The sequence below is a fragment of the Canis lupus genome, chromosome 7, assembly GCF_003254725.2.
Source record: "Canis lupus dingo isolate Sandy chromosome 7, ASM325472v2, whole genome shotgun sequence".
In the NCBI taxonomy this organism is placed as follows: domain Eukaryota; kingdom Metazoa; phylum Chordata; class Mammalia; order Carnivora; family Canidae; genus Canis; species Canis lupus.
In genome coordinates this window covers 54,560,934-54,587,797 of record NC_064249.1, presented here as the reverse complement: position 1 = coordinate 54,587,797, position 26,864 = coordinate 54,560,934, and the positions used below count along the sequence as shown (strand labels likewise).

General features: G+C 37.8%; 1 protein-coding gene and 1 long non-coding RNA gene across 10 annotated transcripts in view; one reads left to right on the top strand and one right to left on the bottom strand.

The window, feature by feature from the left end:
* Nucleotides 1-18,576, bottom strand: part of LOC125755463 (uncharacterized) — a 40,992-nt gene extending 22,416 nt beyond the window's left edge. The window contains exons 1-2 of the long non-coding RNA XR_007412087.1: nt 18,525-18,576; nt 17,249-17,317 (exon numbers count right to left, since the gene is read on the bottom strand). This is a non-coding gene — a long non-coding RNA (uncharacterized LOC125755463). The remainder of the gene's footprint in view (nt 1-17,248; nt 17,318-18,524) is intronic.
* MAPRE2 (microtubule associated protein RP/EB family member 2) overlaps nt 1-26,864 on the top strand; it is a 157,717-nt gene that overhangs the window by 108,188 nt on the left and 22,665 nt on the right. For all 9 annotated transcript variants that reach the window (XM_025429145.3, XM_035718963.2, XM_025429147.3 and 6 more), the window contains 2 exons: nt 13,082-13,227; nt 16,816-17,029. In XM_025429145.3, the coding sequence (XP_025284930.1) occupies nt 13,082-13,227; nt 16,816-17,029 (360 nt within the window). The remainder of the gene's footprint in view (nt 1-13,081; nt 13,228-16,815; nt 17,030-26,864) is intronic.

Genomic DNA, 26,864 nt, shown 5'->3' with positions numbered 1-26,864 from the left:
AAAGAAACTGTCCCCTGATGTCACAGCTTTACAGAAATTTGTTTTATCCTAAGAAGAAAACCAACCCTTCAGAATGGGTTTTTTTTTTAATTTTTTTTTAAACTTTTATTTATTTATGATAGGCACACAGTGAGAGAGAGAGGCAGAGACACAGGCAGAGGGAGAAGCAGGCTCCATGCACCGGGAGCCCGACGTGGGATTCGATCCCGGGTCTCCAGGACCGCGCCCTGGGCCAAAGGCAGGCGCCAAACCGCTGCGCCACCCAGGGATCCCCAGAATGGGTTTCATATGTACCTCTCTAACTTGTTTTTCATTTATGAGAAAGACTTGTTGTGCTTTCTTTTCTCCTCTGTCTGGAATGCCAAATTCTAACTTTAGTTCTATTCTGGGAGTCAAGCCATTGGGACATCCTACCGCCAGTTTCAGTATCAGACTTTCTGGAAGCTGGTGACCTTTTGTCTTGCACACCACACCTGCCTATGCTCCAAAAGCTTCTACTTCCTTCATTCCTGATGCCTATGTAGAAGTCAGATCTTTTTGTATGAAGCTGGATATGTCAGACAGCTTCTTGTGGTAAAATTTGAGCCCATTACCCTAAAGGTAATCACTGGTGTTAGGAACTAGAAGTGAAACCAGGCTCCTAGCACTGGATTGTCAATTAGCAGATGAAAGACGATTGTTTTGTTTTGTTTTTAATATTTATTTCTTTTAGAGAGCGCAGGTGGGCACACTCAAGATGGGGAGAAGCAGAGGCCCAGCAGCAGGGCGGGGGTGAGGGTTAGGGATAGGAAGGGAATCCTCAAGCCAACTCCACGCTGAACATGGAGCCTGTTTCAGGATTCAGTCTCACGACTCTGAGATCATGACCTGAGCATAAATCAAGAGTCGGATGCTTAACTGACTGAGCCACCAGACACCTTTGAAAAGAAATATTTCAGACCAACAAGATAATTCTTCACTTCCCACTTCTTTTAATTGGCTGAATCTTTTTCTGTATCGGTAGGCAGTTTTAAAGTTTTGTATTTTCTTCTAAAAGCATTAAAATACAAGATGACAATTTACAGGGTAATTGCCCTTTGGTTGAAAAAAAAGAAACAACTAGAAATAATCCAGCTATAGTTCAATGTCTTTACATTCTTGTTTTCAACTGAGAGTTATAAAAGTTTCTACAAAAATTTTCAAATACTGCTCTTAAGGTATCAGCTCTCTTCTGTGTGTTGTAGATTTCTATCCATTATAATCTCTAATTATGTCTCTAAGATTTACCTTTTATCTAAGAATATTGATACCTAAATCTTAAGAGTTCTTTCATATGTCATTTTTTTGCTATATTGGTGTTCCTTTTGAAAAATACTCTTTTTATTCTTCCATGATTTTTTGGAAGAACTCTTTTTTTTTTTTTTTTTAAGATCTTATTTATTTATTCATGAGAGACAGAGAGAGGCAGAGACATAGGCAGAGGGAGAAGCAGGCTCCATGCAGAAAGCCCGATGCGGAACTCGATCCTGGGACTCTAGGATCACGACCTGAGCTGAAGGCAGATGCTCAACCACTGAGCCACCCAGGCATCCCTGGAAGAACTTTTAAATGAACTCCATACACTCATCTTAACATCTTAACATCTGATCAGGTTTTTCTTAATGACAGATCTCACTTTTAACATTGCTCTGCAATTTTCTTAATAAAAATCCAATTTAAAGGTAACATTACCTTTTAAAAAGTATTCTTGGGCAGCCCCGGTGGCGCAGTGGTTTGGCGCCGCCTGCAGCCTGGGGTGTGATCCTGGAGACCCGGGATCGAGTCCCACATTGGGCTCCCTGCATGGAGCCTGTTTCTCCCTCTGCCTCTCTCTCTGTGTGTCTATGAATAAATGAATAAAAATTTTTTTAAAAAGTATTCTTGCTTCATGGGGTGCCTGAGGGAATCAATTAAGCATCAGACTCTTGATTTTGGCTCAAGTCATGATCTCAGAGTCATGAGACTGAGCCTTGCATCGGGCTTCAGCACTCAGCGAGAAGTTCCCTTAGGTTGTTTCTCTCCCTCTGCCCCTGTCCCTACCCCTGCTCAGGCACACTCTCACTCTTTCTAAAATAAGTAAGTCTTTGAATAATTTTTTTAATGAAAAATACTCTTTTTTAAAAAGATTTTATTTATTTATTCACGAGAGACACAGAAATATAGGCAGAGGGAGAAGCAGGCTCCACACAGAGAGGCCAATGTGGGACTCGACCCTGGGACTGTGGGATCACACCCTGCGCCAAAGGGAGACACCCAACCGCTGAGCCACCCAGGTATCCCTAAAAATGAAAAATGTTCTTGAAGGCAGGTTATAAGCATAGAATGTTAGTGCCTTTGCAGTTTGCCGCCTTACAAGATTTTTATTTTTTTATTTTTATTTAATTTCTACAATATTACTTTCATGTGTGCAACATAGTGATCAGTACTTACATACATTATGAAATGTTCACCATGGTAAGTATAGCTCATCTGTTGTCATGCAAACATTACTGGTGATATTTCTTATGCTGCACTTGTCATTTCTATTACTTATTTTATAATTGGAAGTTATAAGGTGCTTTAAAAAGTTTTATAGCAAAAGAAAAAAAGGTTTTATAGCCTCTGAATTAGTAAAAACCTTAGTGTATGTGTCAGATGAGAGACCAACCACATGGTTTGGCAAGACCTTGTGATATATCCACTGATAGTCTTCAAAATCCATCTGCCTGAATAGTGATGGCTGACACATTTCTTTTTCTAAAAAGGAAGAGACAAAAATGTCCTTTGACAGCTTACTCTGTGTGTGGAAAAGGGAAAGGATGGGGTGCTTTTCAGCACTCTGAACAATTCATATAAGCCTTCTCTGTCTACGTCTGTGGAAGTTGAAATATTCCTGCTGATTATTACTCCTTTTCTTCTTTATGAAATCAGTTTGAAAGTTACTTGTCTTTGGGACTTACTTAAAATATGAATAAAAAGTTTGACATAACTCCAAACAGTGGGAGGGAGCAGGAAGCTTGGTTAAGGACCGTGAGAATTCCAGGGAACAAGCTCACTTAGAGCTGGATTTCTGCACGCTGGATCTTTGTTTTTGCACTTGTGACTCGGGACAGGTGAAATAGACAGTGTCCTAAGTTCACTTTAATGAAGTGAAATAATACTGTGGTAACTGAAGCTATCAAGCTGCTGTTCGTGCCAGGAAATGTGGGAGATAGCTATAAAAGCAAAAACAGAGCTACTACCAACTTATTCATATTTATGTTGGACTAGGAAAATGCAGCTGAACTTGAGGATTTTTAAATTCCTTTAAAATGTTAATGTTTCAAAGCATTATTTCACGGTTGCCATTAAGCTCTTCAAGCCTTGCATTTGTGTAGGTAGGGGGATTTCTGCTGACATGCTGGAAATCTGTAACCCTGTATTCTGCAGCCTCACTTTCCTTGTTAAGAAGCCCCAATTTCCCAAAGGGGAATAGAATATTGCCTTCAACGTGAAGTGAGAGCTTCAGTTACAGACATGGTTCTGCAGTAACACCAGTTCAAGGATTGACAGGGTCAAATGCACACATAGAGCTGGAATGATCCTGATTATTGCATAAAAACAATATTTTAATATGAAAGATCTTTAATAATTCAACTGTTGAAGGTGACAGAACACACAGGTCTGTTGCTGAGTATGTAAATGGCAGGAGCTCGCGGAGGAATTCGTGAAAGAGCTGTAATTCAGAAGGGGCATGTGGGCCCCTGGGAGCGTTATTCCAGATGCAGCAACGTAGCTTCCAACAAACTACGACCAATGATGGTGATGGCTAGAAGCAAGAGCGCTGGCAAAAGTCTTAGTCATATGAGAATGAAGCATTATTGTCTCCTCATTAGCATAAATATCAAATATCTCTTAGAAGTTGGTGACAGAGAATTAGAGAATCATCTAATTTTAGAGTTTAGAGATCTCTCCAAACCTGACGTTTTGCAGACAGGAATACTGCTGGCTTAGAAAGGTATGATGACCTGTCACAGTCTATTCAAGATGATTAAGGCTTAGATCCAGGGACCAAAAGTTCAGTTCTCTATCTTTCTCTGCCCACTTCCTGGTCCTATTTGATACCACCTTGAGAGAAGCTTTGTCAGAAATCATTTGCCTGTAAAGGAAGATATAATTGTGTGGAAGTGTCTGGCAAATTAAGGTTGTCATTCTTCTGACCTTTCATCAATACCAACTAAGATGGCAAAAAGTTGTAATTGAATCCAGTGAGTGATATAGGCATTTTTGTTCCTTGGCCTGTGAGAACATTAGATGGGCAATTTGAGTAGTTCTTTGTGGCAAAACCCAATATAGCTTAATGTCTTCTGCACAGATTATGTCACATTTCTGGGAAAGTACTAGGAGATTTTGATACAATAATATATATTTTTATATATACATTACATCAGTATGTAAAACTAAATTCTTACAAGTGTGTATATACTAAAACTTGAAATCATGATACAGAACAGACAAATGAACTATCTATTCTAAGATTCTCCTATGAATAGGAAACATAAGCTGGCACTCCACCCTTGACATCAGTCTGAAAGGTTCCTATGTTCTCTTGCAGTTTATTTTGTGACTTCTTACAGAATTATAATCTAGAAAAATTTCCAAACTTTCTTTGAATTTCTACTTGTAATTTCCTAGAAGTGGAATATGGGAAGAGGAAATATTTAAGAAATTGAAGTTCAGGTCAGAGTCTAATTCCATTTCTGTTATTTTTATTAGCTGGATGACTTTCTGAACTTTTCCCAAATCTGTAAAATAGGTTGGTGGTGATGAAAATATTTTAGTGAGGTTTTAAATTTAAAAATAGACATGAAAGCTTTAACAGATTTTACATAAATGTAGGCATTTTCATTTCTTCTTGGCATAATATATAAATTAATATGTCCTTTTTTGTTATCTGAACATTTCCTGTTAAAAGTGTCAGTTTATCCTGATATTAATGTAAAATCAAATCCTGGAATCTGGTAGAAATGAGATTGTCATTTCATGCATTTCATGATCCCATAGACTTAAATATTATATCCTTGAATCTTTTGAATGTAAGAATTCATTTTTGAGTTCTACCTTCATACAGTGTCTCACCTATTCATTTTGAGTTCCTGTCCCCAAACTTTTTAGCTCCATTATGTCACTTCTGATGTATAACAATTGGAAGCATTCTTTTTTTTTTTTTTTTTTAATTGGAAGCATTCTTACAGCTGTAGGTACAGGCATAGCATGGCACTCTACAAAGAATAGTTTCCTATTTTCTATTTCCTCATCATTTTCAAAACTTGCAGACCTTCATAACTGCAGAATACCTTGAGTTCATGGGCTCAGAGTATATGGCCCATCATAATCTTGTTAATAAACACAACATTCTACAATTTGGATTGCTTTTACCATGGTGTATTATACTTAGCCTTTTGAGGCTTATCTTTCACTTCTCTGCAAATTTAGTTTCCAGGTGGTTCTTAGTTTAGAGTTCTTGCTAATTTTTACCCTAACAATTCTTAAAATATGTAGCAACTCTTCCCATACCCTTATTTGGGACTTGGTAATGTTAGAATCTTGCTATCACCCAGCCCTTCTTGGGGCTCGACTGCTACAACCTGTAAACCTTGATTTGTTGACCAGATATTAAAGGCCACACCATGCCAGGTACTATATTAAAGGCTTATATACAGAGGGAATCTAGACAGATAAAGTGTAAGCTCTCTTGAAACTTACATTGTAGTGAGAGGAAGGGAAACCACAGACCAATATATGAATTAGTAGAATAGGCCTAAAACAGAATATGATGGAGAATTACTTCAGATAAAGTCAGATGATACTAGAGCATAGAAAAATTGATGTTGCATTAGAGACTAAAGGATACTTGAAGTCATGACCTCAATGAGAAGGCGAGAGGAGATGTGATGTAGAACACCACAGGAGAGGTAGCCTTTGACAGAAATCAGAATACAACAGCCTGTTCAAGTTATGCCATGGTTATAGTTTCCTGCCCCAACAAGAACTCTTGACCACGTTCTTAGTAGCAATGATTAATTTCAAAGCATTCTTTTTATGATGTCTCTTGGGCAGTAGACATTTGGGGAGCTAGAAGTTGAGAATACCCAGATGGACATACGGGAGCAGTCTCAACAAACGTGAAGCATAGTTCCCAAAGTCAATAAAAGATTTCTTTAAAATATTCAGAGGTTCCTTTGACTCTAGAAGTATAACTATGATAGAATACCTTAAATGATCACATAATGTACCATATACTGCAGATGCTAATATGATCTCTTTCTACATTGCCTGTTGGATAAAAATCACTCCACTTGTTTGATGCTTATGTGGTTCTGAAAGCATAGAGGTGGGAAAAGCTGAGGGTAAACAGATTTTAAACTGTGCCATTGGCAATCTAATAAAAAAATTGTTTAGTGCACAAGTTTTTAGACCCTCAAAAAAATGTGAAAATTTTCCAAACATGTTTTTTAAGCTTAAAAGAATCATAAAACAAAAGAAAACAAAGTTGCAGACAGTTTCATGAGTATAGGTATAAAAATCATAAGGTATTTGTGGATCTAAACCAGCACTGTAATAAAAACTTCAGTAAACATCACCATGTAGGACTTACACTAGGGATGCAAAGATAAGTCAACATTGGGAAACCTATGAATGTGATTGATCAGTTCATAGATCAAAGGAGAAAACATTTTTATTGTCTCCATGGTTGCTCCATTTTTATTGTCTCCAAAGGTAGTTGGTGAAATTCAGGATCCCTTCCTGATAACAACCGTTGGTAAAACTCAGAAAAATATTTCCATAGTATCAGGAATCAGTAGCCAATAACAGACTTAGAGGAAGAACAGAAGATTATCTCATTTAAGAAAAAAAGTATATATATACACATATATACCTCCACAAAAATATAGTACAAAAGTATAATTTTATGTATTATTTGTCCCTAGGAAACTGAAAAGAAACAACTGTGATTTTGTTAGAATTCATGAGTTAATTCATGAGTGTTTAAAAATCAAACAGCCTAGATAAAATAAGCATCTAGAAAGACCTAACTACTGAAACTTAAAATAAAAATTCTTAATAGACCTATATAATAGGAGATGGAATTTGTAATTTTTAAAGAATCCTAAAAAGAAAAGCACAAGCCCAGATGACTTCAATTATGAATTCTACCAAATTAAAAAAAATAAATAACATCCTTCACAAATCCTTTCAAAACATAAGAGGAAAAAACACTTTCCAACTTATTTTGTGGGGGCCAGAATCAACCCACACCAAAGATATGACAAGAAAACTACAGACTAATATATCTTATGAATATAGATGTACTTTCTCAACAAAATACTAACAGTGGATCTGGCAACATATAAAGGGGATTATATGCCATGATCAAATGGGACTAAAGAAACCAATATAATATATCATTTAATAGAATAAAGGACAAAGGCCATGTGATAATTTTAATAGATGCAGAAAAAACATTTGACAAAATTCAACACCCTTTTATGTTACAAAATACTAAAGTAGGAATAGAAGGGAACTTCCTCAGTCTGATGGTACTATCTAGGAGAAACTTGCAGCTAATGTCATACTTAGTGGTTGAAGAGCTGGATGCATTGCCCCCTAAGACCAGACAAGGATGTTCATTGTCAGTGCTTTTATTCAACATTGTACTAAAGATTCAAGCCACAGCAATTGGGCAAGAAAAATATGCATTCAGTGTAGAAAAGGAGTAGACTTGTCTCTATATATAGATGTCATGATCTTATGTGGGGGAAAAAAATCCTAAGCACACCCAAAGAAACTTTTATAATTGCTAAGTGAGTTAATCAAGGTTGCAGGATATACAAGATCAATACCCAAAAATCAATGGTACTTCTGTATATTAACAATGAACAATCTAAAAATAGAATTAAGAATACATTAAAAACATAAAAATTTAGGGGCACCTAGGTTGCACAGTTGGTTAAGCATCTGCCTTCAGCTCAGATCTTGATCCCGGAGTCCTGGGATCAAGCACTGAGTCAGGCTCGCTGCTTAGCAGGGAGTCCACTTCTCCCTCTCTTTCTGCCTGTCCCTCTGCTTATGTTCTCTCTCTCTTTCTCTGTCAAGTAATAAATAAATAAAATCTTCTTTAAAAATTCAGAAGTGGAAGCTTTATATACTGAAAACTGGAAAACATCATTGAAAAAAATTAAGTAAGACATCCCATGTTCATGGATTGGAAGACTTACTATTGTTAAGGTGGCAGTATTTTCCAAATCTAGATTCAATTCAATCCCTATCAAAATCTTAGCTGCCTTTTTACAGAAATTGATGAGCTGATTCTAAAACTAATCTGGAAATTCAGAATACCTGTTTGAAAAGGAAAAGCAAAGTTGGAGAACTTCTGCTTTTGATTTCAAAACTGACTACAAAGCTATAGTAATCAAGACTATTACTACATAAGGATCAATATATAAATAGAATTGAGAGCCCAGAAACCTGTACATTGATAGCTAATTGATTTTCAACAAGAGTGCCAAGACAATTGAATGGAAAGTATAGTTTTTTCAACAAGTGGTGCCAGGACAACTGAATAGTCACACGCAAAATTATGAAGTTAGACCCAAACCTTGCACCTATATACAAGAAATGATTCAAAATGGATCATTGACCTAAATGTATGAACTAAAACTACAACTTTTAGGAGAAAATGTAGGTGTAAATCATGGATCTTGGATTTTAGGCAATGGTTTGTTAGAAATGACAAAAGCCCAAGTGACAAAAAAAATTATCCTTCATCAAGGTAAAAATATGTGTTAGGCCATGTGGGTGGCTCAGTCAGTTAGGAGTTCTGGCGCTTGATTTTGGCTCGTGTCATGATCTCCAGGCCTTAAGACTGAGCCTTATGTCAGGTTCCCTGCTCAGCAAGGAATCCGCCTAGGATTCTCTTTCTCTCTCTCCTTGTCCTCTGCACATCTCTCTCTCTCTCCCTCTCTCCCTTCTCTCCCTCTCTCTCTCTCTTTCTCCCTCTCCCCCTCTCTCTCTCTGTCTCTCTGTCTCTTTAATAAATAAAATCTTTTTTAAAAAGTAAAAAATGTATGCTTCAAAAGATGCTATCAAGAAAGTAAAAAGACAATTCACAGGAGGAAGTATTTGCAAATTAGATACCTGATAAGAGACATGTCCCTAAAAGGTAGAAAGAACTTTCACAAATAAATGGAAAAATAACCCACTTTAAAAATGGGCAAAGTATTTGCACAAACATTTCTCCAAAGAGGATTTATAAATGGCCAAAAAACAAGAAAAAGATGTTTAACATTATTAGTCTTTAGGGAAATCAAATCAAAATTTACACCTACTAGGATGACTATAATCAAAAAGACAATTATCATTAGTGAAGATGTGGAACTAGAACCCTCATACACTTCTGGTGGGAATGCAAAACAGAAAACAGCTTGCCAGTTCCTCAAATGTTAGACATAGAGGAGGTGTACCGTATCCCAAGAGAATTGAAAACTTTAAGTCCACACAAAATCTTGTAGCATTGCTCATCATAGCCCCAAAGTGAAAACCCAAATGTTCATCAACTGATGAGTAAATCAATAAAATGTGGCATATGCACAAATTGGAAATTATTAAGCCATAGAAAGGAATGTAAAGTTCTGATACATACCACAACATAGATGAACCTTGAAAAGATTTTGCTAAGTTAAACCAGACACAAAGGCCACATATTTTATGATTCGTTAATATGAAATGTCCAGAATAGGCAGATCCATAGAGACAGCAAATAGATTAGTGGTTGGTTACCAGGATTGGGGGGGGGGCGGGGAGTGACTGCTAATGGGTATGGAGTTTATTTTGGTGATAAAGAAAGCCTTCTGGAATTAGTAGTGATGGATGCACGATTCTGTGAATATCTTCAATGCCACAGAATGGTATACAACCGACCCTTGAACACATGGGTTTGAACTGCACATATCCATTTATATGTGGATTTTTAAAGATAAGTACAGTACAATATCATAAATATAGTTTCTCTTATGATTTTCTCTAGCTTGCTTTATTATTGTAAGTATACAGTATTTGAACAGAATACATCTATAAAACGTGTTGACTGTTATTGGTAAGGCTTCCAGCCAACAGTAGGATATTAGTAGTTTAGTTTTTTGGTAGTCAGAAGTTACATGCAGATTTTCAACTGTGTGGAAGGGTCAATGCCCCTAGCCCTCATGTTGTTCAAGGGTCAACTGTACTTTAAAAGGCTGAACTTTGATATGTGACTTATATCTCAACAGAACTGTTGTTTAGTATAGAAGTAAATTTTAAAAAGGTAATCTATTTTCTATATGCCACAAATGACAAATACAAAATAGAAAGGAAAGAATAAATGCAATATAAAATTTAAGACAATTTTGAGAAAGAATGGAAATTATTCTACAGATAACAATATACATTATAGAGTTTGATTTAACAGAGTATAAACTTAACCAATGGGACAGACCAAAATAAATTTAAGTCTAGGAAGAGACCTAAATGCATGTATTAGGAAAGCAATAAATAGTAAAGATAATGCTTTTCCCAAGTGGGAAAAATATAGATTATTCATGAAAATGAAATGATGACGTTCAACACCTAGCTGACTTTAACAGTTGGCATTTGCTGTTGAAAATAGCAAAAAATAATCCTGGCAAGCTTAAGCAGAGACAAATTTACAGGAAGAATATTTGGTAGCTCAGTCAGTAGGAAATCAAGCCAGACCTGGGAATAGAGCCTTCCTTCTGCACTGGCCTGGGATGCCTCTTTGTTGCTGTCACAGGACCCTAGATCGCACCAGTGCCACCATGACTAAATTCTAAGAGTCCCTGTGTATTTTTGTCACTGTTAAGACCCTGAGACCCAGGCAGAGCCCAGGAGGCAGGCCTGCATCTTTATTGCTGGGTATGGGGAAAAGGATATCTGCCCACCATTGGTACTGTTGTGGGAGGCAGGGCACTGTAGCATCAACCCAGACAGGAAGATGCCCAAATGTTGGGGAGCCAAAAATGACAGATTCTCACTAACATTTGGAGTAACTAAAATTAGAGTCATCCTTTATGTCATGGACTAAAATAAATTCTACACGAATTCAGAATGTAAATGTGAAACTTGAGACCATAAAATACTTGAAGAAAATATATATGAATATTTATCTAATCTTGGTTTGGGTAAGTTGCTTAGCATGATATAAAAATCAGACAGCCATTAAAAATGTCAGTAGAGACCATTAAATGACCTAGAAAAGGGAATCAGTCTGTTGAAAAAAAAAAAAAAAAGAATGGTATATACTAGAACATTAATAGTGGTTCTCTTTAGGTGACCTAGAAATGTTTTTTTCCTTTTTTCCTCCTTATCTCAGGTTTGTTTTCCTTTCCAAAAGGTGTTACTACTTTTTAAATTTAGGAAGTGAGTTGGTTGGTTGGTTTGTAAGTATACATAGGTATCTGGATCTTTATAAGTACATTTTATGCTAAATGCAACAAAAGTAAGAATAACTCATCAAAAAGTGAGTAATGAAACAATTGTGTTTAGACATCCCCCATCTCATAAAAATAATGTTCAAATGGCTATTGGAATTTGCTCCATCTGGGGGCACTTCAAAAGGAAGACCTGAATAATTGAATTGTGACCATAAGAATGCCCTCCAAGATCATGATGTTTCTCTTACCTCCTCCAGTGTTTTTTGTTTTATTTTGTTTTTAAGAGAGCCCATCTGCTTAAGTAGGAATATACTAATTTGTGCTGGCTGTTGGCCTCTAAGGGACAACCTCACAGATGCAAAGATTCTAGAGGTGATATTTACTGTGGTCTCTATTCCATTACTTTATACTCTTACCTACGAACAGTGAGCTGCCTCACCGTTTCCTGTTGAGGCAGCCCTTAGATCCCTGGTACCTTGTTTGATCTTGGATTCCTATCTCAGGGAAAGATGCTCAATATCTATGACCTAAGAGATGCTGGCTTCTTCTGTAAAGGTGAATCTCACAAATGGAATAAAGAGCTTCTCATAGAAACCTTGATACCAGAGGTTGAGGGGAGTCCTTCATGTTCTAGAAAGGTTGCCATTGGCACATTATAGAAACAGACTAAGAGATCTGGAGAAGGAAAGAGACTACAGCTTATTCTCATTCTTGCAGCTCTGTGGCTTTTCCTCCTTGTAAAAGAAAAATAATCATTCTGGCTTTGAATTTCTTTTCTAAATGCCTCTAGCCTTAACTATTAAGAAAATATGAATCAGTAAACATGATCTTGCTGGGATTTTCTAGTGGAAACCATCATGATGTAAGAATTCTTCATAAAAAAATATATATGAAAGACTAATCCTTTTTTCTAGAACCATTTCCTCAGGGGACTCGTTGAACATTGCTGTTATTTTTATTTCTCAGTCATAAACAGCATGACTCTCAACTTCTGTAAGTTTCAGAGTCTCCGTGTCTTCATCCTTCATGTTAATATAGGACCCCATTGCTCTGGCCTGGAATTAAATTGGTATACAACTGTTTTTGGCATTAGATAGTTGAGTTATCCAGTTTCACTTAAGTTATTTTGCAAGGTGGATATAAAACAGGTTGGTCATATTTGTATTTGCTGTGGGGTTTTTTTTTGTTTTGGTTTTTTAGTTACACATTTTGTGAGAAGTTTTGCAGCTGTCCTGCGTTTCAACTTTGTTTTTCTTTTACATCTATATATTTTGATGACTTGGAGGAGGTAGCATCTAGATGGAAGAAAAAAAAAGTTTCTTTTTTTCTGATAGAAGCTCTTACCTCGATTTCCTTTATCAAAGTATTTCTGTTCACTGTTTGTGGAATGTCAACTGTTTATTGAACACTACATCAATTCCATAGCGGTTAGGAGTGGGGAGAGCTGCGTGGAGGCGTGATCTCTTCTCTGGCGCCTGGCCTGAGTGAGTGCAGGAGGTGGGCGCACACTGAAAGGAGCACACAACTGGGGGGTGGGGGAGCTTCCTGCCCAGCAATCTTCAGTAACACCTGGCCGCAGTCAGACTTACATCAGCATTTTTCTCCTCTCTTTCCAGGAGCTGCCTATTGCCAGTTTATGGACATGCTCTTCCCAGGCTGCATTAGTTTGAAGAAAGTAAAATTTCAAGCAAAGTTGGAGCACGAGTATATTCACAATTTTAAGCTTCTGCAAGCGTCGTTTAAGCGAATGAATGTTGATAAGGTAGGAAACTAACCTTCACTTCGTAAGATGCACGGTCTTTCCTTAAAATTGTTTTTGGGCCAAAATGCAAAAATCCAAAGATGTATCCATGGCATATGTCTTGTTACTGTCAAAGTAGTTTGGGGTCTGTACCTAGCATAAAGCATTCACCCTCACTTCCCATATTTGTAGGAGTCTCTTATTTTAGGAAGTTTCTAGCCTTTACAGGTATTAGATTAAAAACTGTAACAGTAACTATGAAGGTTAAAATGTTGTTACTTTGTTTTAGCATTGCAGATGAAAAATTTTTGTTTGCCAGATGCCACTGAGGTTCTTTGTGTCTTTTGTGCCTTTGGGGAAAAGGCAGGTTACAATGGAAATGGCATGGGTTTCTGTCCCAGTCCAAGATTCTAGCAAGTTAACTTGAACTCTTTGAGTTACTCATCAATAAAGTGGGACTAAAGCCTCTTGTCCTGTGGTTATGAAGTAAAAGTGAGAATGCATGTCAGAGTGTCCAGCATAGTGTATACACTCAAATTTTTGCTCAGTGTACATAAACTGTCCCTTTTCCCCCTTCAAGTGTTACAATTTTGTCCTGGCAGTGTACAAATGAAGTAGACTGAAGTCCTTTCTTCCCATGATAAAGGGCTATTGCTGAAGTCCACTCAGGCTCTGCATGCTTCCTGTTATGCAAACACATGTATAGTCCATATTCCTTACATAGGATATATTTTTTAGATGGAATGGTTTTGGGAAGAAATGAATTTTGAACAAGGGGAAAGAGAAAAAACAGGAAAACCAGAAGACTCTTCTTTGCATCAATAGTAGCAATAGATAGGCCTTGGAAATGAAAATTTTAAATACTGTTACAAGAGACAGATTAAAGGAAAAGAGAAAAGTTTGCTGAACTGTACATATTTATGATATAATTAATATCTTCCTAAATCAAAGCATTCTTATCAAAATATTAAAATCTTGGCTTCTTATTTTCTCAGAATTTTTATTTCAAAAGACCTACCTCTAACAGCTCAACCTTCTGGAGTCTTTTCAACTTTGTCCTGTACTGTGGTTAATTTCCAATTAACTCCTTCCATAGGTGTTGGAAACCAGAGCTACATAGGGTCTTCTTACTTATTAACAGTATTCCTTCTCTATAGGTTTCTGTATCCTTCCTCTATACTAGCTTCTAGATCAAAAAGAAAAACATTCCTAAATAGCTGTGCAACAAATTAGGGAGCTCCATATCTTTCTGGAAGCATATAGAGAGAGTAGATAAGCCATTGTTAAGGATGTCAAAGATAAAATTCTGGTGGAAGGAGATTGGCCTTGATCACCTTTGTTGGCCTGTCTGGCTTAAAACACTATGATTCCACTCAGAGTCCTTGGGAAGATAGTGGTTCCTGTGCATGTTTGTCAGTGTAACAGCAGGTGGGAAGCATCTGTGTGAAGATTTCCTTGCCACCCCAGAGTTTGAACTTATGCCCCCAGCACTTTGATTTTGATAGGGAATGTGAAATTAAGTCAACAGAAGTGCCTCCTTGCAACAGTTAAGGTGGTACCACCATCTAAAACTGTTGTTAAATTTTCACATTTGGCAGAAACCAGAATATAGTAGCATTTAACTAAAGGGCTTTATTCCCTAAGAAGGCACTTACTAAAAATCAGTATCAGAGAGGAAGATAAACTGTGAGATGAGAGACAGTTGACTCTGGGAAACAAACGAAGGGCTGCAGGGGGTTGGGGGGCGGGAGAGGGGGGCACATGATGTGATGAGCACTGGGTGTTATACACAAATGATGAATTATTGAAAACTACATCTGAAACTAATGATGTACTATATGTTGGCAAATTGAATTAAATTTTAAAAACCTTAAAAATATTGGTATTAGCACAAACAAAAGTTATAAATCAGAAAACATGAAAATATTTAGCACAATAAAAAGTCAAATATTAAATGCATGTGTGGAAGGAATTATTCTGTGTGGGCAGACTTCACTTAAGTTTGGGAGGAGAGAGAGCTCTACACCCAAGTCCTCCCTCCCTGAAAGAGTCTTCACAAAAAATGTGGTCCCTTCCCAAAGTTTGTTTCTCTTTGTTTTGCTCTATACTTCTTTTCAATTTTTGCTTCATCAAAAACATTTTTGAAAAAGATTCATTGCTAATGATTTAGTTTAGTTTAATGGGTGGCCTAAAATGCTTCAGTTGTTTTTTTTTCCTTAAAGTAGTCATTGATATTTGAGATCTTTATTTTTAAGTGATCCTGAGGATCCATTTTAGAATATCAGTGGTTTCTAGTTCCTGAGTGGCAAAGCCTTGCTGAAAATTTAATGTATATGGCTTCCATTCATACGATTACACAGTGAAGCTGTGTGCTTTAAACACTAGGCTTGTGTCTGAATTGTGTACTTGTGATAAGATTCACTCCTTAGCTTTCTAACTCTCGTGGCCTACATTCAGCTAGGATTCCCAAAGATGAGGATGTCAGAACCTGGTAATGGCACAATCTGAATAACTAAGTCCTTTTTTCCATTTTCCTTCAAAAATAGCTGCCCACTGAAGTAAAGCTAGTCACCCCATATTTCTTCCTGTCATAATTCTGAAAGTTCCTGTACAGCCTCTAATGGGAATACCTATTGGCCGTCCTGTCTAGGTTGCCAGTAGAAAGGCCTACTCCATGAAAAGCTGAGATCTATCTCAGAAGTGGAGGTGAATTTGGTGTACCTTGTCTTCCAGAATGCCTTCAGTGACTTCCCTAACCAGACCCCATTCTGTCCCTCTGCTCTCCCATGGCACATCAGCTGGGCTCCTGTGTAGCCCATGGACTACTGGGCTCTGTATTGCAGGCAGTTGTTTTGTTTTTTTAAGATTTATTAGGGAGAGAGAGAAAAAGTGAGGGGGGACAGAGGGAGAGAGAATCTCAAGCAGACTCACTGCTGAGTGCAGAGCCCAACATAGAGGCTCCACTTCACGACCTGAGATTGTGACCCAGCCAAAATCAAGAGTCAGACACTTAACTGATTGAGCCATCCAGGCATCCTACAGGCAGTTCTTTTTAATGCTTGTTTCTCTGTCTTGTGTAAAAATAAAACAACAGAAAACAGGGAAGTTTATTTAGCCTCATACAAACCATTAGATAAGTAAATGTTTGCATTGATTTGAATCTTATTCATTCACACTCTCTGGTAGCTATAATCCTTACAGGAGTTTATTCCAACACCGCTGGAGCAAGTGGTAAAAAGAAATATGGAAAATCCATCAATCTTGAAACAGCACAACATCCCAGGCCCATTTTTGCAGGGAGATGCTTGAGTAATTAAATACATCATGAAGAGGATCAGCCCCTCTTGACAGCTAAGGGTATTCCTTGTTTCATCTCATTTGTTCAGAAGTAGGCAATAAATCACAACCATCTACAGCATTTTAGTTTAACTTTTCTTTAATATGATGGGGGGAAAAAAAGGTGAATTCTAGAATATAGCTGGTCAAGAAGCTGAGGGGGAAACCAGTAGTCTGTAATCGTGGATGCATAGGAAATAGTTACAGAGAACACTTTAGTTGTGTTAAATACCCCCAAACAGGGTCATGACTCACAGAGATTTTATGTTGCAGGTGATCCCAGTGGAGAAGCTGGTGAAAGGACGTTTCCAGGACAACCTGGATTTCATTCAGTGGTTTAAGAAATTCTATGATGCTAACTATGACGGGAAAGAGTATGATCCTGTAGAAGCACGGCAAGGGCAAGATGCAATCCCTCCCCCTGACCCTGGCGAACAGATCTTCAACCTGCCGAAAAAGTCTCACCATGCAAACTCCCCCACCGCAGGTATCAGAACAGTGAAATCGGACACTCTCTTTCTTTTTAGAAAATGGCTCAGGTTCATCTGTGCTTTCCTGTGTTTGGTTGATTATTCCCAGCAGTCTCTTTATGCCTCTGGATGGTTTTTATTGTTGTCTCTCTGACCACATTATCTTCCCAGCAGTGTCTTATCTATAATAAGTCTAATGATCATGATTAGACTACTAAAAAGGCAGAGTTACTCACCTTGTATCATTCAAGCTGTGTGTTAAAATAATACTCCAGGGATAGATTTCATTTTCTTGGTATGTTTTTCTGAAAAATATCAAGTCTGTTTAGATTTCAACTGAAGTATTTTTACTGCTTAATTGCTGGCTATAGAAACAGAATATGAACCAATTTATGTTTTTAAATATGAATAATCTATAATCTTTGAAAGAAAAGTTATGAAATATGCATTCTATCTCCTGTATGGTCAGTGCCAATTTTTATGTGATAATACTCAGCAAGACCTCATTTATTCAGCTCCAAAAGTAAAATCATAGGGGGTGAATACCTAGAACTTTAAAGTTCTTTAAACTTTTGTGGATAAAATCTTTCAAAAATATAAACATCCTTCCATAAAAAATAGACTTTATCAAGCAGGTAGGTGTTCTTGTACAATTGAGGTCATTATTAACACAAGTTATGATACTGTACAGTTAAACAATGAAATCCTCAGAAACTACTTGTTCCATCCTAAAAACCAGTATTCACACTTGTTAAATCAGTAACGTTAATATTGTAAATAATACAAATTCCTTATTTATCATTTATCCCCAGCCTCCAATCAGGATGGATAAGAGGTGGCTAGAAGAATACTAATACATTAAAAAAAAAAAACTAATACTAAACTAATACTAAACATACTAAGAAGTATGTTGCATAGGCTAGAGGTGTACATTTGTGAGGCTTCCATATACCCACGTCATTGAGGCTGAAAGGGGAGCCTCTAACATTGAATGTTTGGGTAGAAAAGGAAGGATTTGCACCTGTGCAAGGAAGATGCCAGAAAGAAATGAGGGAATGGGGAATGGCACGTCAGGGAGGCAGAAGGAAATGGAACAGACTAGCCAACATGTCTAAATCTGTGGAGGAGTCCGGTAAAATAAGGACTGAAAGAGCCCATTGGATTTCCAATTTAGGGGTCACCCAGTGGAATGATGGGACCCAGGGTGAGTTAGAGGAATTGGAGGAAGAGTTTAAGGTAGCATAAAAATCCAGTGTTGAAGCTATAAAATGAATGAGTTTATAAAAAAGAAACTAAGTTGACACACAGGTTTCTGGGAATACATACATTTAAGGAGCAGAGGAAAAAGAGGAAGCTGAGAAAAAAGATATCAACATCGGGAGAAAAACTAGGAAAATTCAGAATCAGAGAATGAACAGTAGGAAATTTCTAGAAAGAGGGATCACCTGCAATGCCAGAAATTAACTGTGGAGAGATCAAATAGGATGAAGCCTGAAAAGAGGCCAAAGGTACCTGACTCTTAGGAGGGGAGGAATGATCCTTGAGAGAACTGGTCTGTTAAAATGCTGAGTGCACATACCTGCTGGACTGCAGAGACTGGAGGAGGGCATGACCTCACAAATGGCTAGGTCATGCAGTAAGCGTAGATTCCACCTTCACCAAAGTCATCAGGTAACAAGTTGAGGAAGACTGTTTAGTTGTTATGGGGAGAAGCTGACAGCCTCAAGAGGTGAGATTGGAAAGAGCTGGTGTTGTTCTTGATCTGTTGTCGTTTGCTTTTAGGACAAGGCACAGTGAGCAAGTTGGTAAGAGGGGAGGAAGGTCCGTGGAGAAGAAATAATTGGTGATAGGGAAAAGGAGGGGAGATTTGTGGAGCAGGACCATTAAGCTGGAGGGAGAAAATGAAGTAAGTCAAGGGTGTTGATAAACATTCAGACAGGAAGAGGAATTTTTATTTTAACAAGTGCTGGGGAGAGGTTGGGTAAAAAGCCACAAGAAATTTGAGGAACAAAAATGTACGGCAGTTCAAACTGGCCTTCCAGTTTGGTCAGAAACTTCGACAGTGTAGTCAATGGGGGGAGAGAAAAGAAGAGTGGTGTGTTTTGTCCAATGCGGGGGGATTTGGTGGGCAGATGCGGTAGGGGAGGACATGGACGGGAGGGGAAACCCAGGGTAGCTGGCATTTCTCAACTTAGGGCCTTTTTCTTTAGCTGTTAATGATGTACAGATTCAACTCAGCTGCCACTCTTTTTATTCCCCAAGTTTTTTAGTAGTGAAATCAGACAGGCCGCAGAAATCCCCCTCCCCCCCCCCCACAATCACAACATGTCCTTGTATTGGTACCACTGCCCATGGTGCTGCCTTGGCTTTGTTTTCTAGCAGTTCCCCCACTGGTCTTTCACAGAAGCCACAGAGAAGTATGTGCTCTTTTGATAGAATGTCCGTGAACCTGAACGAGAAACATATTTCTTCCAGAGCCTAAACTCTTGGGTGACAAAGCTCAGGAAACACGGTAAAGTCAACAGGTAATAAATAGGGTTTTTAATGTTGCAGAAGGCAGTAGTTCTTTTTTTTTTTTTTTTAAGATTTATTTATTTATTCAGAGAGAGAGAGAGAGGCAGAGACACAGGCAGAGGGAGAAGCAGGCTCCATGCAGGGAGCCCAATGCGGGACTCCATCCCGGTCTCCAGGATCACACCCTGAGCTGCAGGCGGCGCCAAACCGCTGCGCCACCAGGGCTGCCCAAGGCAGTAGTTCTTAAGACTCACGTTCCTCATACCTTGACCACGTTTACCTCATTGGTTTTCATGAGGGAGAAAGGATATTTTCAAAAGTCAAACCAGTCATACCCTTTTAAACAAAATAGGTTCTGTCTCTTCGACATTGTGGGATGGAAAAATTATACCGCAGAAAAAATTATAGCAAGGTATACATCACATGTAGAACATTGTTTTAAAAGTTGTATGTGGGGATCCCTGGATGGCGCAGCGGTTTAGCGCTTGCCTTTGGCCCAGGGCGCGATCCTAGAGACCCAGGATCAAATCCCACGTCGGGCTCCCGGTGCATGGAGCCTGCTTCTCCCTCTGCCTGTGTCTCTACCTCTCTCTTTCTCTCTGTGTGACTATCATAAATAAATAAAAATTAAAAAAAAAAAGTTGTATGTGATAGGTGAAAGGCTCCTATAAAGTAAGACCTCATTTATCTTGAGGTCATATATCCAACTCTTGGGAATACAGCCAAGAAAATGGAAGCCAAAATGTCTTCCAAGAGTCAAAATAGGTGTTATAAAATCTGTGATACAAAATGTGTAATTATAACAAACATGGAGATATGGTTTCTCAGCACATAACTTACTTAGGCAAGGAATACACTTATAGCAATAAAAAGGATAAGCATCAGTAAAAGAAGAGCCAAAAGACTTCAGAAAGCTTACTGAACACCCTGAATGCTTTATTATGGAATCAGGTAGGTCCATGCCTCTCTGTGTCCTTCAGTATCACTAGGACACCAGCCTGTATTAATTGATACACTCAGAGTTTCCTTCTAATTCTTAAGATTCTGTTTCATTTTCTATTGATAATCCTCTCCCCCATGAATTACTTAGAGTCTCTAAAGTGGCCTCCCTGCCTCTGATCTGAAACCATCCAAGGCCATCCTCTTTATATACAAGACTGATTTTGTTCATCCAAAATTTAAGACAAAGTGCTTGATGCTGAGGTGTGAGGGTCAGCTCTCTGGGAGTTCTCAGATGTGTATCACAGTGATCTGACAGTGATGCCATATCAGTAACATTCAGCAGTAATTTCTGTTCCACCTCTAAGCCTTGTCATTTCTCAACCATCTGCATTAGTGGAAACTAGCAGTGGCTGTTACAATCAAAGCAGGAGATCGTCTTTATTTTTTTCCTTTGGCTTTGGAATACTTGACTGGTTTTACAGTGGATTTCTTTCTCCCCAATATTTCCTTAGGCTAATATTAAAATTAAGTTGCATGTCCTGACTATAACAAATATAAGAACAGTAAGTAGAAGCTCCAGAGCATCTTGTGGCAAAGGGCCCATATTAGAGTGGAAATATGATCATGGAATGGATTATCCACATGTTGATAATTAAATACTATCTAAATCGGAAAAAAAAAGTGTTTTCATCATACAGATGACTTCTGTAGCCATGCACCATGGGTTGTTTGCTTTTGTGTAAAATAGACGCATTCTGCTGCTACGAGAATGTGCTAGATTTTTCTGCCAATTCAATACAGACACAAAATGTCCTCCTGCAGATTCAGAGCAGCCGTAGAGCCCACTGGTGTCTTTCTGTAGTTGGGTGACTTACCTGGTCTAAAATGAGCTTCAGCATAAGCAGAGGCTGTCACATCAGGGTGACAATTAATTGGCAAGTCTTGTTCGATCTACCTTCTGACGAATCACATCTTGAATTGCTTTTGATCTACCAACAAGGAGCATGTATTAAAATACACATTTTCATAATGATAGATACCTTTTAAGTGCATATATCATTGTGAATCATGTTGTTTATCAGTTTATTGCAATGAGCCTTTTTGGCAACTCAAGATAGCTGGCAGGGGCCGGGGGGGAACCAGTCGTTAAGTGTGTGCACTTACTAAACTTAAAAGGAAATTTGAAGTTGCGGTTCCTATAGCAACCACAGCTTAGACACATTGCAAATTCACATATATTAATGTATTTAAATCAAATTCTCATATACAAATATAGTGTGATGGATTTAGAGTTGCTATGGAAATTGAGTGTGTGCTGTCTCTTTTCCTGAGGGACTTGAGTGTTCCAGCCTTAAAATGAGATCAATAGAAATATTGGAAAAGTGGCTTCAAAGAGGAAGCAACCTAAGTATAATAAAGGATTTGAACAATCATACTTAAATCCCTAAATGTAGATGTAAACAAATCCTGATGGTATTTTCCTAAACTATTGAATATGTGACTACTCAGTTATCTTTAATTTGGTTTCTCTAAGGCTGTTCATAGGATCTTAACAAGGTGACCAGGTTTATTGGTATTTGCTGACCAACTGTAATCTAAATAAACATTGCCTGTCACTTTCTCTGGAGAGAGAAGAGTTGCTTTTACTTTCCCAAAATGTTTGTTCTATTTTATGTTTTTAGGAGAAGCAGTGAAATGTAGCAGTTTATAGTTTTTTTGTCCTTGTTCTGATCTTGATTTTATGGCCCAAAATAGGGTGTCTGTTGGTACCACGTGTGCTTGAGAAGCATATGTATTCTGCAGTTGTTGGTTGTGGAGTGTTTTAGAAATATCAGATCAAGGTAGTGGATACTGTTACTCAGATCCTCTCTGTTTTTACTGATTTTTTTTTTTTTGTCTAGTTCTAATAATTGGCTATGAAAAGGGTGTTACACTGATGTGAAATTGTCTTCAGTTCCCTCAGTTTTCGTCTCCCGTATATTAGGCGCATACGTATTTATGATTAAGTCATTCCAAAGAATTGACCTTTGTATTTTATGCAGTGCCCCTCTCTATCTTTGTTAAAACTCTTAGTCTTGAAGTCTATTTTATCTGATACTAAACTCTACTTTCCTTATGCTTAACTGTTTGCATGGTATATCTTTCCCCATGATAAGTTAAATTTCTACCTCTTTGACTTTATATTTAAAGTGTGCCTCTTGTAAAAAGCATATAATTGGGCCTTGCATTTTTATTCATTTCATAATCTCTGGACATTGCAGTATCCAGTTCATTACGACTTAATGTAATTAACTGATTTGGCAGGATTTAGGTCTACCATATTATCATTTGTTTTCTGCTTGTCCCCTCTGTTTTATCTGTGTCTCTTTCCCCCACCCCCCTTTTTTTTTTAAAGTAGGCTCCATGCCTGGCATGGTCCCAGCACAAGGCCTGAGCTCACAGCTCTGAGATCGAGTCAGATGCTTAACCAACTGAGCTACCCAGGCACCCTTGTTTCTCTTTTCCTGTTGTCTTCTGGATCTTTTTATGATTATTATTTTTTCCAGTTTTATTATGAAATAATTCACATATATCACCATGTGAGTTTAAGGAGTACAGGATGATGGTTTGATTTACAGGTATTGTGAAACCACAATAGGTTCAGCCAACATCTATCTCCTCATATAGATACAATAAAAAGAAAACAAGTCTCTCCTTGTGATGAGAACTCTGAGGATCTACTCTCTTAACAACTTTCCTATAAATCAAACATCACTGTCAGCTGCAGTTATCATGTTGTGCATTATATCCCTAGTACTTACTTATAACTGGAAGTTTGTATCTTTCGGCCACCTTCTTGCATTTCACCTCACTGTGCTCTCTGCTTCTAGTCACCACGATGTGATTTCTTTTTGTTTGTTTGTTTGTTTGTTTGTTTGTTTGTTTTAAAGAGTTAACAGGTGAGATCATACAGTCTTTGTGTTTCTGTCTGACTTATTTCACTTAGCATAATGCCTTCAGGGTCTACCCATGTTGTTGCAAATGGAAGGATTTTGTTTTTTTATGGCTGAAAAATATTCCTGTGTGTCTGTGTGTCTATCCCACAATTTATCCATTTATCCATTGACAGACGTTTAGATTGTTTCAATGTCTCAGCTGTTGTAAGTAATGCTGCTGTGAACATGAGGATGCAAATACCTTTCTGAATCAAAGGAATTAGGGGTGCCCGGGTGGCTCAGCTAGTTATGTCTGACTCTTGATTTGGGCTCAGGTCATGATCTCAGGGTATTGAGATCTTGAGCCCCAACATCAGGCTCAATGCTCAGTGGGGAGTCTACTCTACTACATCTACTCAATGAAATGTTTTCATTTCCTTTGGATAAATACTCAGAACTGATGAGTCATCTAGCAGTTCTATGTTCAGTTTTTTGAGGATCCTTCTTACAGACTTTTGTAGTGGCTGCACCAATATGCAGCCCCACCAACAGTGCACAAGGGTGCCCTTTTCTCCACATCCTCATCAGCATTTGTTCTTTCTTATCTTTTTGGTGATAGCTGTTCTGATGGGAGTGAAGTGATACCTCATTGTGGTTTTAATTTACATTTCCCTAGTGAATGCTAATGTTGAGCATCTTCTCATCTACCTGTTGGCCTTTCATATATCTTTGAAAAAATGTCTGTTCAGGTCCTTTGTCCATTTTTTTTTAATTGAGGTGAGTTATTTGCTTTTTTTATTTTAAGATTTTATTTATTTATTCATGAGAGACACACACAGAGAGGCAGAGACATAGAGGGAGAAGCAGGCTCCCTGCAGAGAGCCCAGGATCATACCCTGAGCCAAAGACAGATGCTCAACCACTGAGCCACCCAGGTGCCCTGAGTGATTTGCTTTTTTGCTCTTGAATTGTAGGAGTTCTTTATGCATTTTGGATATTAATCTCTTGCCAGATACATGGTTCACAAATCTTTTTCCCGTGCTGTAAGTTGTCTTTTCACTTTGTTGTTGGTTTCTTTTGCTAAGCAGAAGTGTTTTCGTTTGATGTGGTCCCACTTGTTTGTTTATTTATTTTTGCTTGTGCTGTAGGTGCCATATCCATATTCTGGATTTTTAAAATATTGTACATTCCATCTTAATTTATTGCCTGGCAACCCTTGCTCCCAGTGTCCTCTGTTATAGTTGTCATATGTATTACATCCACATATATTATATACCCCACAAGGCAATGTTATAACTTGTTTTAAACTGGCTATTGTTCAGTTTAAACTGGCTTGAGCATTTCAAATATGCTTATTTTACACTGAAATGTGCTGTATGTTTAAAATGCATCCTGGATTTAGAAAACTAAGTGTGAAGAATGAAGAATATAAATATAAAACCTCTAAAAGTTTTATTGATTATATGTAGAAATTATAATCTGTATATATTGTATGTGTTTTGCACATATTAAAATTAATGTCTTTAAATTTTTAATAACATGATTAACATTACATTTCTATGAGGCAGTGGTGTTTTAAGCAAACGTGTATTTTAAAGAATCAAGAGAAAAAATAGAGGGTTTTTTTCTCCCCAACTTTTTACCATTTCCAGTCTTCTTCAGTCATTCCTAAAGATCCAAGTTCCCTACTGATTTCATTTCTCTTCATACTGAAGTACGTGCTTTATAGCATTTCTCATAGAGCAAGTCCCATGGCAACAAATTCTTTTAGCGTCCTTTTTCTGTAAGTGTCTTTATTTCACCTTCATTATTGAAATTTTTCTGTCAATAAAGAATTCCAGCTGATTATCCTTTCCTTATGAACTTTTAAAGATGTTGTTTCAGTGTCTGTGGCCTCCAAAGATAAGAAGTGCTTGCTCATTCTAATCATTCTTCCCCTGTTTGAATACATTGTTTTTCTCTGGGTGCAGTCAGGATTCTTTTTATCTTTGGTTTTCAGTAGTGTGACTGGGATGGGCCTAATGGCTCCCTTTGAATTTATCTTGTTTTCAAGTTCATTAAGCTATTTAAATCTGTAAACTTTGTCTTTTATCATATTTGGGAAGTTTGCAGCCATTATTTCAGACATTTTTTTCAGCTCCATTCTCTCTATCCTCTCCTTCTGGGACACCATTTATCCATATGTTAGAGCTGAAATTATCCCACAGCTTCCTGAGGCTCTGTTCACTTTTTTCCCCAGCATCTCTTCTCTTCTTTAGATTAGAGGTTTTCTAGTAATACATCTTCAGGTTTACCCTCTTTTTCCTCTGTCATCTCTCTTAAATTGAGCATTTTTAAAAGTTCAGTTATTGCATGTTTTCAGTTGTTAATTCACTTTTTTTCTGATACTGCCTACCTTTTGTTTATTATGAATGTACTTCACTAAGCATGGTTATGATAGCTGCTTAAAGTTCTTGTCTGCTAATTCCACCATCCCGACCACCTCACAATTGGCATCTGTTGATTTTATTTGAGAACGTGTCACATTTTCCTGGCTCTTCATATGTTGAGTAATTTGGGATTGTATCATAGACATTGTGATGCTTTATTTTGGACATTGCAGCCTTTCGTGTATTGCTTCAAAGAGTGTTGATGTTTTTGATTTAACAGGGGCTTAATTAGAGTCCAAGTAAAAGGTAATCAAGAAGTTGGATTTCACTCAAAGGGTCCTAACGTGGACCTTAGGCCTGTGCCTTCGTGCAGGACTTCTTTTCCTCATTACTGACAAAACATATGTCTTCACTTACCTTTTAAGAAAAGTTTGCCCTTTAAAAAAAAAAGATTTTATTTATTTATTCATGAGAGACACAGAGAGAGAGAGAGAGGCAGAGACATAGGTAGAGGGAGAAGCAGGCTCCCCTGTGATCCCAGGATCACACCCTGAGCCAAAAGCAGAGTTCAACCACTGAGCCATCCAGGCATCCCAAAAGTTTGCCCTTTAAACACAAACATTGCTCTCACCCCAAAGCCATTATTTATTCCAAAAAAATGCATTTTCCTGTGTCTACTCTTTAGACCAGACCAGTCCATGATGGCATTTGGCTTCTCAAAGGCATAGGGGAAACACAGGCATCTTTCTTGTCCCTTCTTGATCTCTCTCTATCAAGATGAGTCATGCCTATTCTTGCACCTCCCCGGTGTGTTTCTGCTATTAACTGTCCTCACAGTCCCCTGTCATCTAACCACATACCTGCTCACTTCTTCAAGGATCATATGTTCATTTTAAGAGATCATGTAATATCAACTCAAAACAAGGAATAGGTGCATTTTTACCAGTCTCATAATTAGCAAGAATCATCTTATTACATGAACACTGTATCTTTTGCTCCATCGCTGGCTGGGTCAGCATTGCATTCCCTTGGCCTCCTGCTAGTAAGAAAGCATCCATCCCATCACTAAGCTGCATTCCAGGTATGGCTGCTCATGGGAAAGATAAGGGTAT